This window comes from Sprattus sprattus, assembly GCF_963457725.1.
Source record: "Sprattus sprattus genome assembly, chromosome: 7".
Lineage (NCBI taxonomy): Eukaryota > Metazoa > Chordata > Actinopteri > Clupeiformes > Clupeidae > Sprattus > Sprattus sprattus.
Genome location: NC_137926.1, coordinates 18,317,862 through 18,331,854, shown reverse-complemented (window position 1 = coordinate 18,331,854; position 13,993 = coordinate 18,317,862). Strand labels below are relative to the sequence as shown.

Sequence of the window (13,993 nt, the reverse complement as noted above, 5' to 3'; positions counted from 1 at the left end):
AAGGCTTTGCTCCCCTACCAACAAACACTACCGATCCTATCTGAGTGGACAGCCAAATGTTCATCTGGGCCTTTAGTCATGATGTAGGCTACACATGCGGTCATTCTCTATCTTTGGCTGAAGCATCAGTGGGCACATTATTTCAACACGAAACAATTCAGGCTGTAATTGCAACATTATCAGATATATGCACTGAATGTTATTTGATAGCAAAAGTGACAATTTCATAGAAGAACTGGGACATTCTTCAGGGCAGTAGCCTAGTTTAGGTAAGACTTTACTGAGGTTTTTTCCCGGTTTACCAGGGTGTGACCCTGCGGCAACAATGACAGGCACTTGCAAGGGAGATTTTGAGGTTGCTGGCAAAAGACAGATTACCCACATCTGTGTAATCCGATTCTGCTCGGGTTCATTCTGTGAAAATCCAGTGGCGTCATTGGAGGCTCACAATCAGACCCTATGCAAAGATCCCAGAGTCATTCACCGCAAGCGCAAATGCGCATTTTTTTCGCTGAGGCACTGGCCCAAAAATATAATCGCAAACAATTATTTGTATTCTTAGCTAAATTTTCTTATAGCCTAATACAACTACACATATTTCATTAAAACCTTTATAGGCATGACTTTGCCTTTAATGTGCGTAGGCTATAAAGTCTGGGAATTAGGAAATTCTGGTAAGAATTCGGCTCTGCCTTGATGGGAACAAGTTAAAAGTCTTCGACTGCCATGCATGATCACAACAAGTAGCATCATACTTTCAAATGATTAAGACAGTAAATGTTAATAACGGGATATTTTAAATAATGATCGATTAGACTATTGCACTGATTGCGAGGCCCCCGCGGGATCTCTTTACTGTGATCGACTGAATAGTCGTTTGATTACGTATCAAACTACCTCGGCTTTCTCCATTGCAACTTTTGCAGGCACTCCACAGACATGTTCTCCATAAACTGAGCAAAGCTGCGAATTGGCTCAACCTTTGAGCCAAACTAACTAACCAAATTCATTGGGGCTTACATTGCTTAAATCTTTCTACAACCATTCTATCGAAGACTAGTTTTCTATTCGAAATCCTGGATGTGAATTTTGACTCTTTTCCCCTATACTAACGATAGTGGTCGGGGTTAGTTATGCAGAAGACAGTGACTCTGTCAGGATCTCAAGATGGCATTTTGTTATTAACTTCTGGACTAAATCGCTTCATTTTTTGCCATGAATAGCAGAGGTGCTTGCACCGATGGCCCCTGTATACGAAGGTAAGAGGCACTAAAGCAATCCGTCCTGTTTTGTGGTGAAACATGCAGAACAATTCTGAATTTGTCTACTTCATGGCGGACGGGAGATGACTGACGGGGCTATCACCTCTGTGTAAATAAGGAAACTCAAACTGTTTATATATATGCAATTATTAGCATTTATTACGGTTGTTCGTTGTCAATCAGTGATAACATCCTGCCTGATTTGACGTTTATAAACAAAGAGAATGTCAATTTGAATCGTTAAATTGTGACAGTCTGTCCCGTCATTGCTGCCCGGTTGTCGTCTCCCCTTGAGTGCGTTAAGTCATTTCTCGACATGCATCTTAAATATTAGTTCATGTAAACTGTAAAGCCACGTAATACCGGGACATGATATCGATTAAAAGAGAACAATCATCGCATGCTGAGGGTTCGATACAGGGACATAGGAAAAGTGCATCTCAGACAGACGATCACGCAATGGGGCCAACCCCAGTTGCGAGATACTCCCTGTCTATATGTTTGCTATCAATCATCAAAATGACATAGCAAACTGATCATTTTGAGGTAGTGTAGCCTATGTGCAAGTCCTTAGCGTTTTTGTTTTGACGTCTTTAACAAACTACATGGCCGTGTTTATGGGAAGAAGCCTGGTGCAGAGTGGCTAATCCAGCTGGGTATGGCACGCGTCGTATTTGGGCAAATCACGTAAATTATCTGAACACCTTTCGAGTCATCTGACGATCTTCATTAACAACGAATCCTTGTCCTTTTCTTCGTGCATTGTGCGGAGAAAAGCGATGTAGGACCAATTAGGTACACTGAGTGCCAGTAGCCTATGGGCTAGCTACGGCTGGGACGGTGGTCTGAACTGTGGCTGGTTATTTTGAACAAGCTCTTTCAAAATGTCATACCTAGGCTAGGCTGTAGACCCAATAATTCCAGATCACATAGACAGTCTAAAATATTGACTAGGCTATTCGTAATAGATATGATCAGTTAATTCTATTTTATTCAGCATGTTGTTTCCCATCTCTCATACTATGCATATGAATACCTGGCGTTTCGCGTCCTGGTATGGACTTGTTAGCATTCTTTAATGGTTAAAAACACGCCTTTTTTTTACCGATGTGAGTGATAATCCACGAAGTCAAAAACATTTCGGTTATATTTTTGTGCCAGTGCAGAATGTATCTTAATTGATCCCTTGTGCTCCCTCTGCCGGACAATTTGGCATCACTTTTGTGTGATGTAAATGTGAAGGACCAGGGTTTCTTTCCGGGCTATGCGGAGCAAATGTTAGGCAACTTGATTTCATGACATATTTCTAGCAATACCGGTATGAAGAATGCATCACTGAATTAGATCTGCTAACATCATGGTCAAACTTCCATCCGGCCATCCCTTTAGTTTATTGTGAAAACTGCCAATGCCTGGGGATGAAGTATAAAACTAAAGTAGCCTATTTTTAAAGGGTATAATAACCTCATGTGGTTCACAGTGGGACTGTATAGTTGTCATTCTGGTATCCACCACATTGGCTCGGGGCTACTGCTGTCAGTCGTGAATGTGAACAGGGTCCACAGACAGCAGTCACTCGCGGGCAGGTCGCAGAATGGCGTGCATGGCTGAGAAAACACAAAGAAGCGTCCACTGTTTTACCGCCGTTGGCATGTACGTATTCCAGCGCTGCACGTTGGCCTCGACCTCCGTTTCCCGTTACTCTCTGTTTATCTTTGTTAAGTTTTTATAGGTAATAGTAGAGCTTAAGGGTTAGCGCCATAACACTTGCCTAGTTTCCTTACTAACATGATAAATGCCTTAATCGACTTAATTTACCAAGGGATGTAACATTGCAGGTGTATAGAACAGCATGCATCAGAGCGATTGTCAGTGATACAATATGTGGAATAGCCAATCCCAGTCGAACTGTCATATGGTATTGTCACGCTGGTGGATTTTAAATGCATCTGTCTTCTCTTTAAAAAATGGATCTCCCGGTCGTTTAACGCGCTGTGGAGAAGTTGATGCTGTGTTTAGAATGCGGCTGAACGTCCCTTACTTAGACACGAAGAGGCGTGTTATCAGACACCATAGCAGTCGGGTTAATTATGACATTCGCCGGTCGGTTCACCAGTCGTCTTCTCTCCCTGTGCAAGTGAGCCCAGCTCAGGCTTCTCCTGACGTCTGTCATGCAGCCGCGGGTGCCCGCAGCTTCTAATATGATGAATGAGGTACCAAAATACCCCACTGACATGCAGCATCCATCCCGCTCAGACATGGTTGGTTCTTATCCAGAGAACAGCTGACTTTGAAACGAATCTTGGAGCAGTATCCAGACCAGCTCAAGTTCCGATCCTAGAGAGATTCCCTAACTCTTCCTTTCTGGTAATGGTCTGACTGTATAATTTATTATTTAAAGAAATCTCAGCATTAACCCCACAGGGTGCTTTTAGATATAAAGCATGCTGATATAAAGCATGCTGATATAAAGCATGCTGATACAGCATGGTCTTGCTCTGGACTGAACAGGGCCACACAAGTGACTGAGAGGGTGTGTAAGTGTGTCGAACCAACCTAGTTCGGAGGCCTTGGAATGGTGTGGAATGGGAAATACTGGGAGGTGGTCCAGTGATAGTTTGCTGTGTGTGTGGTAATTTAAAGGGACAGAGGAACAAGAGATAATCTTTCCTGAGGAAGGGGTGTGTGCATTCACATCTAAAAGACATCATAACTGTTGCCCTGTGTGAATCGATACATTAATTCACAGTTCGGTACAGAGGGTCAGGGTGAAGTCTGTCAGTCTGTATGTAGACCCCTCTGTTGGTGGAATGGACGTTGTTACGGCAGAACAAGGGCAAACAAGCGGAGAAACCGAAGTGCGCAACAAGCGCTGTTACTTAATTCCAAATCTGAGGGAGTTGGCCAAGATTGACACCAGGGTGAGGGATGTTGACAGCAGGATCACTCTGTTTTACTGGTAATAAAACACAGAAACATGGAGGTAGAAATACAATGAGAAAGAGAGAGAGAGTAAAAGAGAGAGGGGCAAAGACAGATGGGACAAGCAAAATGGAGAGAATTCAAGGGAGAAAAAAGGAAAGTGAGAATAGAAAAACACCAGAGATAGAGAGAGAGAAAGAGCATTTTATCTTGCTACTTTGTTATTAACGTTCACTGTAATTTTCTGGAAATATCATTACATTCCAGTGAAGCTTATTAAATTGAATTCAATTAGTAGAGAGGAGCAGAAAGAAAGAGCATGAGGGACAGAGAGAGGAAGAGAGAGAGAGAGAGAGAGGGACAGAGAGAGAGAGAGAGAGAGAGAGAGAGAGAAAGAGGTGAGGTGAGGCAAAGGAAAAATGGTGTTTAGTGGATGTCCGTCTTTTAGGTCAGGCCGCATTTTAGGACATTTTTAGGATCAGAAATAGAAGTCTCTGGAGAGGGTGGGGAACGTCTTGTCCTCATAGGGTAATGGCCCTTGGTGTGATGCGTTCATTCACCGCTGTGTTGCAGGGGATGTCTGGACTGTGTGTGTGTGTGTGTGTGTGTGTGTGTGTGTGTGTGTGTGTGTGTGTGTGTGTGTGTGTGTGTGTGTGTGTGAGAGAGGGGAGTATTTTTAGGCGTCCTTGTTGGGTGGGTGTCCTAGCCCCTCGTGCTCAGTCTGTCTCTCAGTAAGGTCTAGTCACCACTGCCTCTGCCTTCCTACAGTAACCCCCCCAGTTGTTTTTGTGGGCGCTGTCTCGATGGATATCTTCCTGATTTACTTAGAAGACCTGCATGCCTTGAGTTGAAGGTCTTGAGGGCAGAGACGTCCCGTAAATTGCCGGAAAGTTCTGAAAGGTTCTCGGGTCATTCCCCCAGGCTGTTGGCATTGTCCTCGGCCAGGTCACGGGGGAAGTTCCATGTCGAGCATGAGCACTGAATCATCAACCCTCTGACCCATCCCTCTTCCACCACCCTTGAAAGCCATTGGGTTCATGGTTCCTACCCGTCCTCATATCTTTGCTAACCATTAACTGCGCTGCTTTTGTAGGGGTCTTTTCAGCTGGGATCCACCGCTGAATGTGAACCCTCACCGGTTGCAAGTCAGAGCCAAAAGGAGAACACAGAACACAGAAGCTGTGTGTCCCATTTTGGGGGGGTTGGGAGGGGGCAAAATCTGGGTCATTGGTGAATGCTTTCTGTTCTTTCTGTACTGTAAATGCCTAGTGATATGCAAACCCTAATGGGGTTATGCACACCAAAGGAACAGGAAAAAGCCTCTTTAGTCCCAGTATGGCCATTTGCGCCTGGAAAACTGCTTTGACTTAAAAGCGCACGTCTTTGGCCATAGCTTGACTCCAGGAAATCAAGGAGGGGAGTTGTGTGATTGCAACAAGGGTATGCTTGTCTCAGAGGTCCTTGAAGGCACTATCGTCGTCCAGAGAAGCCAAACCTTAGCCAGTATTCTGCCATGTGTGTCTTTGTTATCCCGTTCCACTGAACAGCCAGAGGTACCCGAGCTTGCAGACTTCATAGGTGTGTGGAGAAATCAGTTTTTAGTTACCATGTTGCAATCTTACAATGTTAACTCCTCCTTGATGCTTGTGTGTTAAAAAGATAAAGAATAAAATGTGTTGTTCTTGCAAATTATTTTAGAACTACATTATCACCAAGGTTCTTTTGTGTCTCTCTGTCTGTGTATGTATGTATGTTTTTTGTGTATGTGTGTGTGTGTGTGTGTGTGTGTGTGTGTGTGTGTGTGTGTGTGTGTCTGTGTCTGTGAGTTTGTGTGTGCATGCAAACGCATCTGTGTGTTCAGAGCACAAAGAGTGAAGGGAAGCACATTGGAATGCTTTATTCACTCATTACCATATTTCCATTCCAATTAAAATGGCTCGCCCTCGGCTCCGAGACCCCTCAGTAATTCCTCAGACCAGACTCTGGCCCTGCCACCCCCACCCCCTCCTCCCCATAAGCCCTCCTTTAATTAGGCTCAGGTGATCACTAAACGACTCCTGATGAATGGAGCTGTCAGGAGGTATACAGTGGCAGTGAGATGGATGCACACTGCCTGGGGCTATACTGGAAGTAGGGGCAGGGTTTTCTGACCCATGCCCAGAGATGGTCTCTTCTGGGGCAGACTTCTGTCTGAGAGAGGGGTTGGGAGAGGGGTTTCTTTTGTATTTGGTGTCATGCACAAGATACCCTCTGGTCTGATGTACGTATGTGATTGAGTGAGGAGTGTGTATGTGTGTTGGATAGAAAGTATGTGGGTTTTTTGTGTGTACATGTGTGTCTGCGTGTGTGAGTGTGCGTGTGTGTGTCGACATGCCTGTTTATACGGTGTGTGTGTGTGGCACCACATTTATTCCTTTGATCAGATATAAGATGCAGGGAGTTCAGTGTGGTGGTCTGCCATCTTGGGAGGCTCCTCTTGAAGAAGAAACACGTCAGTGTGTGTGTGTCAATTCACTGTCACACTTCAAGCTGGCAAGGACTGCTTTTTGATGCCTTGTAAAATGAAAGCATGCAGTGGCCTCCTCTCAGTATGTCTTTGTGTGCACTTCGCCATGCCTTTTGCAGATCATATGTCCAGGCTGCCTCAAACTGAAGGGGAGTTTTTGGGCTTGGGATTGTGTAAACAGCGGGTTGCCAGGTTGGTCTTTTCTCTGCCGGTCTGTCTGGCATCGGTTGTCCACCCCCCCCCCCCCCCACACACATTTGGTTTGTGGCCTGGGCTTGTTTGTCTGAGCAGAGGGGATAATGCTGGTGTGTGCTGATCACACCCACGTGGCACCAGAAAGCCTGATGGGTACATTTTCAGCAGGGAGGTGTGTGTGGGTGTGTATTTGTGTTTTGTCAGAGTTGATGTGGGTGGATGGGGCTCGGGGCACAGAACTGCTGAGCAGTTTCAGTCTCGTCTCCATCTTTCTTTGTGCTCCCCCAACACCCACCCCCTGCCCCCCAGCAAACACACCTACCCTGGCCACCCTGCCTGATGCCAGCTTCTAGGGAGGACATGGTCCCTGCCATGAAAATTCTCTTAGCAGCCCCTGTGGTCCCCCCCCCCTTCCCCCCTCCAGCACAGTCTCTGGCCATTTTGCATGACAGGCTGTGGAAGGACAACACAATGCCTGTATGATGGGCTAATTAACTGTGTGTGTGTGTGTGTGTGTGTGTGTGTTGGGGGACTTACTGTTCAGGTTTCACTCAGACATGTGGAGTTTGTTGACTGTTAAAGTGTGAGTCTCTGAGTGTGTGTGTGTGTGTGTATGTGTGTGTGTGGTTAGGGTATGTGTGTGCCCAGGGGTGGCTCTAGAGAAGTATCCCCAGCAGGCTGAGGTGGCTTCTCGCATTACAGTTGCTGTGCTAAAAAAATTTAAATTATCACTCTCACATGGAGAGACATATACATAGGTCTGTGAGGAGAAAGTGAGAGAAATAGAGAGAAAGAGACATAGATAAAGAAAAAGAGAGAGAGAGAGGAAAAGGGTTGGAGTACCTGCTCTTATTACAGTGAACACTCTAACTTCAGTGGAGAAGGAATTATTTCGTTAAAGTAGTAGCCTTTCAATAGGTTCACTGAACATTTCAAGTGTTTACAGAGTAACACAATTGAATACTGAATTTGGCATTTGATTTAATGAAATTCCATTCAGAATTATGATGCGGAACTCATTCATTATTCTACCCTACTTTTTACAGAGAAGAAAAAGTCAATGAATGCGTGTGTGTATTGAAGTGTGCATTGTGTGTGTGAGAGCGTCACCCTTACACAGATGGCTGCAGGTACAGGACACGCTTGGCTGACATCCAAAGACTTCAAACGGCCAGGCACACACACACACACACACACACACACACACACACACACACACACACACACACACACACACACACACGTTATGATGATATGTGGTGATAATATGCTGTGTTGATGACACATGGGTTGATTGCTGGGTATCTTTATCTGTCTGCTTTGCTGTGATATGTGTTTAGGGTCTTTCTTTCCATTAGCTGCATGGGGGAGGGGTTATTTGTGTACCTTACCTGTAAGGGGGCATATGGGGGTGGTGGGGGGTGGTGTGTGTGTGTGTGTGTGTGTGTGTGTGTGTGTGTGTGTGTGTGTGTGTGTGTGTGTGTGTGTGTTCAAAACTTCAACTGTGATTGCTCTTAGTGAGGGGAAGAAACAGGGGAAAAGATATGAGAGAGAGAAAATAAAGCAGAGTGATGGAGACAGAGCTAGACAGAGAAATAAAGAGAGTATTGTCTTTGTGAATCTCTCTGTATCCTTGCATCAAAGGGGATTTTTGTGTTTTGATAAAGAAACAGGATGTGTGCCAGTGTTTATGTGTGGGTTAAATACATCTCTCTCTCTCTCTCTCTCTCTCTTTCTCTCTCTCACTGTTCTGCAGTGAAGTCTGTGTTTAAAAAAACCTGAAACCCTCTCATTCTTGGGCAGGTTGTAACCTTTGCTTATGAAAGCATGGGCTTTGCTATTCATGGCTGTCTGCTTTCCTCCAACTACTTGAGGAGAGATAGCCAGGCACCAGTGCCTATAGACACACAGACATGATGGCAGGAAGACATGAATACTCACACATCAACAGACAGAGAGACAGAGAGGCAAACTGGCAATCACTGTGGACTTGGAGACAGACAGTCAGGTAAATAGGTAGACAGCCTGGCATGTAGCAAATCTCCACGTACAGAAAGACCGAATGCAAAGAGGCAGAGAGACAGACAGGTAACAAGAGAAAGGTTGCATGGTAATCACTGGATCACCGACAGCTTGTGAAATATCTGCTAGCCACTGCAGTTTTCTCAGCAGAGTGTCACCACATGTTACACATATACAGTCTCACTCTTTATAACACACACACCCACATTTTCTGAAGAAGACAATCAATGCTATGCTGTGTGTGTGTGTGTGTGTGTGCGTGTGCGTGTGCGTGTGTGTGTGTGTGTGTGTGTGTGTGTGTGTGTGTGTGTGTGTGTGTGTGTGTGTGTGTGTGTGTGTGTGTCTGTGTGTGTGTCTGTGTGTGTGGTGTGTGTCTGTGTGTGTGTCTGTGTGCGTGCATGTGTGTGTGTGTGATAAAAGTGTGTATGTGTGATTCAAGATTCAATACTTATTTAATACAGGTACAGAATATTGTGCTGCCCCAGAACATCACAGTTCAGAACCCTGCTGTCACACTGCTCCAGGCTGGTGCTATTGGGTACATCAGGGCTGCTGTTACCTTCGTGCCCTGAGCCAAGAGCCTGCATGCAGGGCTGCATTCACGGAGCTACCTGCTGGGCAGCTTTCTTCCCCTCCCTGTCTGTCTTCTCTTCTCCTCATATCCTCCTCCAGAACAAAAAACGTCTCTCATGCTTTGTGACAGTTGATGATATTTGCCTTTATACTCTGTGGATAGGGACTGCATTTGAAAGGATTGTGTGTGTGTGTCTGTGTGTGTGTCTGTGTGTGTGTGTGTTTTTGAGAGCTTGTGATAGAAGTGAGTGTATTGATTCAGCTGTTTACACATGAACTCCATAAAAGGAACATAAAAATGGGGTTTTAGTGAATCTCTTTATCACTTTCAGACACATGCATATGCACACACACACACACACACACACACACACACACACACACACACACACACACACACACACACACACACACACACACACACACACACATACACACAGAGGCACACACACTCTCGCACACTCATAGACGTGTGCTGCCCTTTGGACTGCTGCCACAGGGCCTGTGACCCGGGTGTGTTTTGGAGGGCATGTTTTTGGCTGATGGCTTATCAGGTCTGACCGGTTCCTACGCAGTCGCGCTCCGTTGATGCCCGATCCGGTGTGGTTATCACCCAACCAAACTGATAGTGTTTGAAACTGAGAGTGTGTATGTCTGTGTTCTTGTTAGCGGTGTGCTTTTTCACTTTGCCTCTGCCTGAATGTCAGTTTGGGTGTCTGCAAATATTTGTTATTGGTGACTCTGACTATGTGTTTCAGCTGCTAATCCATGTTGTATGAGTCTCTCTGTGAGTGTGTGTTTGTGTGTGTGTGTGTGTGTTTGTGTTTTGTTCAAGCAGACATGTCGTTAGCCACTTTCATGAGCCTTTTGTGCTTTGTGCATTCAACATCTTAGATATTTTAAATGTACTTCTTTCTTTCTTTTTCTCTCTTCCTTTCTTTCTCTGTTATGTTTGTTGATAGAACCTTCCTTGAGCATACTATCTTTATGGACAGATGTATGTATGTTCTTTATGGGAGTTTGAGTATAGACCGAGGTTTATAGAATATATGACTGTAAGTATAGATACACAGCTGTTCGTCACACAACCTCAGTCAGTTAGTCATGCTACCTCAACCACAGCCTTATGTTCACTAGGGGTTTCTAAGGAAACACAAACACGCGTGTACTGTGTGAAACATCTCATTCATAACACTGCGTTGGTGACGGGTATATTTGCTTTTGATAAATGGCATGTGAAATCCTTTCCTATCCCACAGAGACAAACCTATTCTTCAGCTCTGTGTCGGGCTAATTAATCTGCACGGAGAGAGAGAGAGAGAGAGAGAGCTCTGTGAATCTCCTGATTTTGTTTCAGTGGAGCTGCTCTTTGTGTGGCTGCCATTGTTCTGTTGTCGCATTTGTTCTCATTGATATGAAAGGAGCATTCCAGACTTCCATACCTAGGGCCAATAGTTTTCCGCGAAAACGGAAAACGGACGGAATACGCGGAATGGACCATCTGAAACGGAATGGACCACTGAAAACGGAATTGCAACTTTTTAAACGGAAACATAATTTTGTGCATCAAAATCGCCCAAAACCCCCTGTATTTTACCCTGTAAGACTGAATGTCTTTCAAATAAACACAACAACGATCACAACAATGAACAAACATTAATTAAAGAACAAAAGCGGTCAGAAAATGTCACGTCTGCGCTGAACTCTGCTCCGGTCACGCCCCCCTTTTCAAGGGTAGTCACGTTCATTTGCTCATCTTCCCAATCGCATTAAAAACTAAAAATGTTAAGTCTTCTGTTGTGTTGATGGCTGGCAAACAACAATCTAAGAAGGGCACGTATTATTCACTGAGTTACCAAGCAGTCTAATTTATGGGGACTACACTAGGCAACATGGATGTCATTCATATCTCATCCAGTCGAAATCTTAACAGGATTGAACCCATCTTTATTACAGCGTATCAACATAAGAACAGAACATAGCTAAATCTCCGCTTAGCATCATGCTAATCACTACTAATAGCACGAGCAGGTAGCCCAAAATTTGGTATTTAATACACAATCTATTACAGAAGCAACTTCATGAAAACCCTTACTTTCATTAAGTATGCACATAATGCCTCACATACAGGTCGAACAATGATGATTTAAGCATTGGAAATGTATAAGGCACAGTGTGGTCAACTACTTAGCGACAAACTGAACTCGACAGTATCTTAACTGTGGTTGCTGCACGCACGCAAACAGCGTTGCTAGGCAACATCACTATCAACAGAGTTTTTCATACAGTTAACGTGCAGAAAGGCATTATACGGCTGTTTTTATTTTTTTGAAGCGGAATCACGGAATTACCAAAAACGTGACACGGAATTTGCTTTTTTTTGACGCGGAAAACTATTGGCCCTACATACCGTACCATAACTTCAGTTTATGGCTATCTTAATTGAGGTTCGCTTAACGCAACTCTTCAATTCACTCTGTGTGTTGAAAATGTGTAATGTACAACTGTTTGTTTAAAAGTGTTATTCAAAACTACTGGAAGATGCCAGACAATTGGGAAGCATTGTGACCAAACTCTAAATAGGAGATTCTGTAAGGCTGTGAAGAAAAAGATGCAGTTAAATGCCATAATTACATGGATCATATCTAAACTAGACAGAGCTTTTCATGTGGAGTTGTACCCCATAATAAATAACAAGTAACACTGGTAGACACTTCATGGTCTCCATGTGCGATTCTTCACCATCACAGAGACACACATGGTTTAAGGGTCATGTTTTATAGCCTGTGTGTGTGAGAGGGGTTTAGAGATGAAGGGGATATTTGTTTGTTGGTGTGTATGTGCGTGTGTGTGTGTGCTTGTTTGTGCAAAAAGCTGTATTGTGGCTTCTTCATAACGATCTCACTTTCTCAGAGACAGAGCAGAGGGAAAGGAGAGATAGAAGTATGAGAGAGAAGGAGGACATTATTTATGTGGAATGGGAAGGAGCATCAGAATTAAAAGAGAATTCCCAGTCACCTGTATAGTGTGTGTCTGCGTGTGTGTCACCTGGGTCTGTTTCCATCTATTTGCGTGTGTGTTACAGAAAACGGCATCAGTGATTGGCTGCACTAAGAGCACAACCGTCATCATACCCAAGCCATAAAGCCCCAGTGGGGCGGGCGACTCAGGGTCTCAGAGCACTGGGGGGGGGGCTGTTTGCTTAAGGAAGTGCGCTGTTTTCTTTAGAAGCACGTAATGATGTTTACGCAAGGCAAATATCTCGCCTCTGTCTTACCTCAGAGTGCTCGCTGGGACCCACGCAAGCGTTCCTGACAGCTCCTGGAAACACAGCACCATGGAAGGACCCCCCGAGTCCCAGAGTAATAATGGGTAACAGTAGATACCAGTTTGGGGTCAGGGCCTTATCAGGGCTACATCTGTTCTTAGTGCCAGACTCTCTCTCTCTCTCTTCCCTCATGACTTTTGGCGTAAGTGTACCAATCTGGTAACGATCCGGTGAAATTGTCTGGGGTTGTGTGCATCAGGGCCGAGTGAAACTCTCATAGACCTGATTCTGACAGTGTCAATATGTGTTTTTGCTGCTGTCATGGCAAACAGGCTAGATGTTGCATCGATGAATGTGCATTTGCTGTGTCTAGCCTGTGCTAAGTTGAAATGTTATAAAGCAGAGGTCAGTTTACTATTTCTTTAGACTGTATTCATTTGTTTTGCAAATGATGGGTAAAGCCCTGAATCAAGGCAAGTTGTGTGGGGATAATCCAAGCGGGAATCCCATGGTCCTTCAGTGGAGGTGAGCTATGATTTCCTTTTTAAAGATATTATCATTTATTGACTTAATGACCACTGGACCAAATCTCCATCTTCAAAATGATTGTGAATTCAGCTGAGCTCTTTATTCCCTAATATTTGGATGTATGTTTAATGCCATAGGTCGTGCTCTTTCTAGATGAATAGCTCAAATGCACATGAAATCAATCGTCAGTGTCAAAGAAGAAAAGTGTCAGACCCTTGCTTCTCAGTCATATCTCTTTAAACATTCTTCTCTCATCTCCTTCTCTGTCTTGCATATGAGTATCTGTGTGTGTGTGTGTGTGTGTGTGTGTGTGTGAGTGTGTGTGTGAGTGTGTGTGTGGTTAACACTCTGAGCTTTCCTTTTGATGAGCCACCATGCTGCAAGATCCATGCTCCTACATGCAAGCACTCTCTCTCACACACACACACACACACGCACACACACACAGACACACACACACACACACACACACACACAAACACACGCACGCACGCACGCACGCACGCACGCACGCACGCACGCACGCACGCACGCACGCACGCACGCACGCACGCACGCACGCACACACACACACACACACACACACACACACACACACACACACACACCATACTCGAGTGTGTCACCTAAACCTGTTAGCACTTGTGGTTGCCTCATGCTCAGAAATAGAAAGAGAGAGATGGGACAGGATTTGAAAGCAGCATCTTTTCTGAAGAG

General features: G+C 44.7%; 1 protein-coding gene across 1 annotated transcript in view; it reads left to right on the top strand.

Annotated features, from left to right (window-relative positions):
• Positions 1-1,123: 1,123 nt before the first annotated feature.
• The window catches only part of hipk2 (homeodomain interacting protein kinase 2), a 73,817-nt gene continuing 60,947 nt past the window's right edge, over positions 1,124-13,993 (top strand). The window contains exon 1 of the mRNA XM_080842909.1: positions 1,124-1,259. Within this exon, the coding sequence (XP_080699035.1) occupies positions 1,241-1,259 (19 nt within the window). The 5' untranslated portion in view covers positions 1,124-1,240. The remainder of the gene's footprint in view (positions 1,260-13,993) is intronic.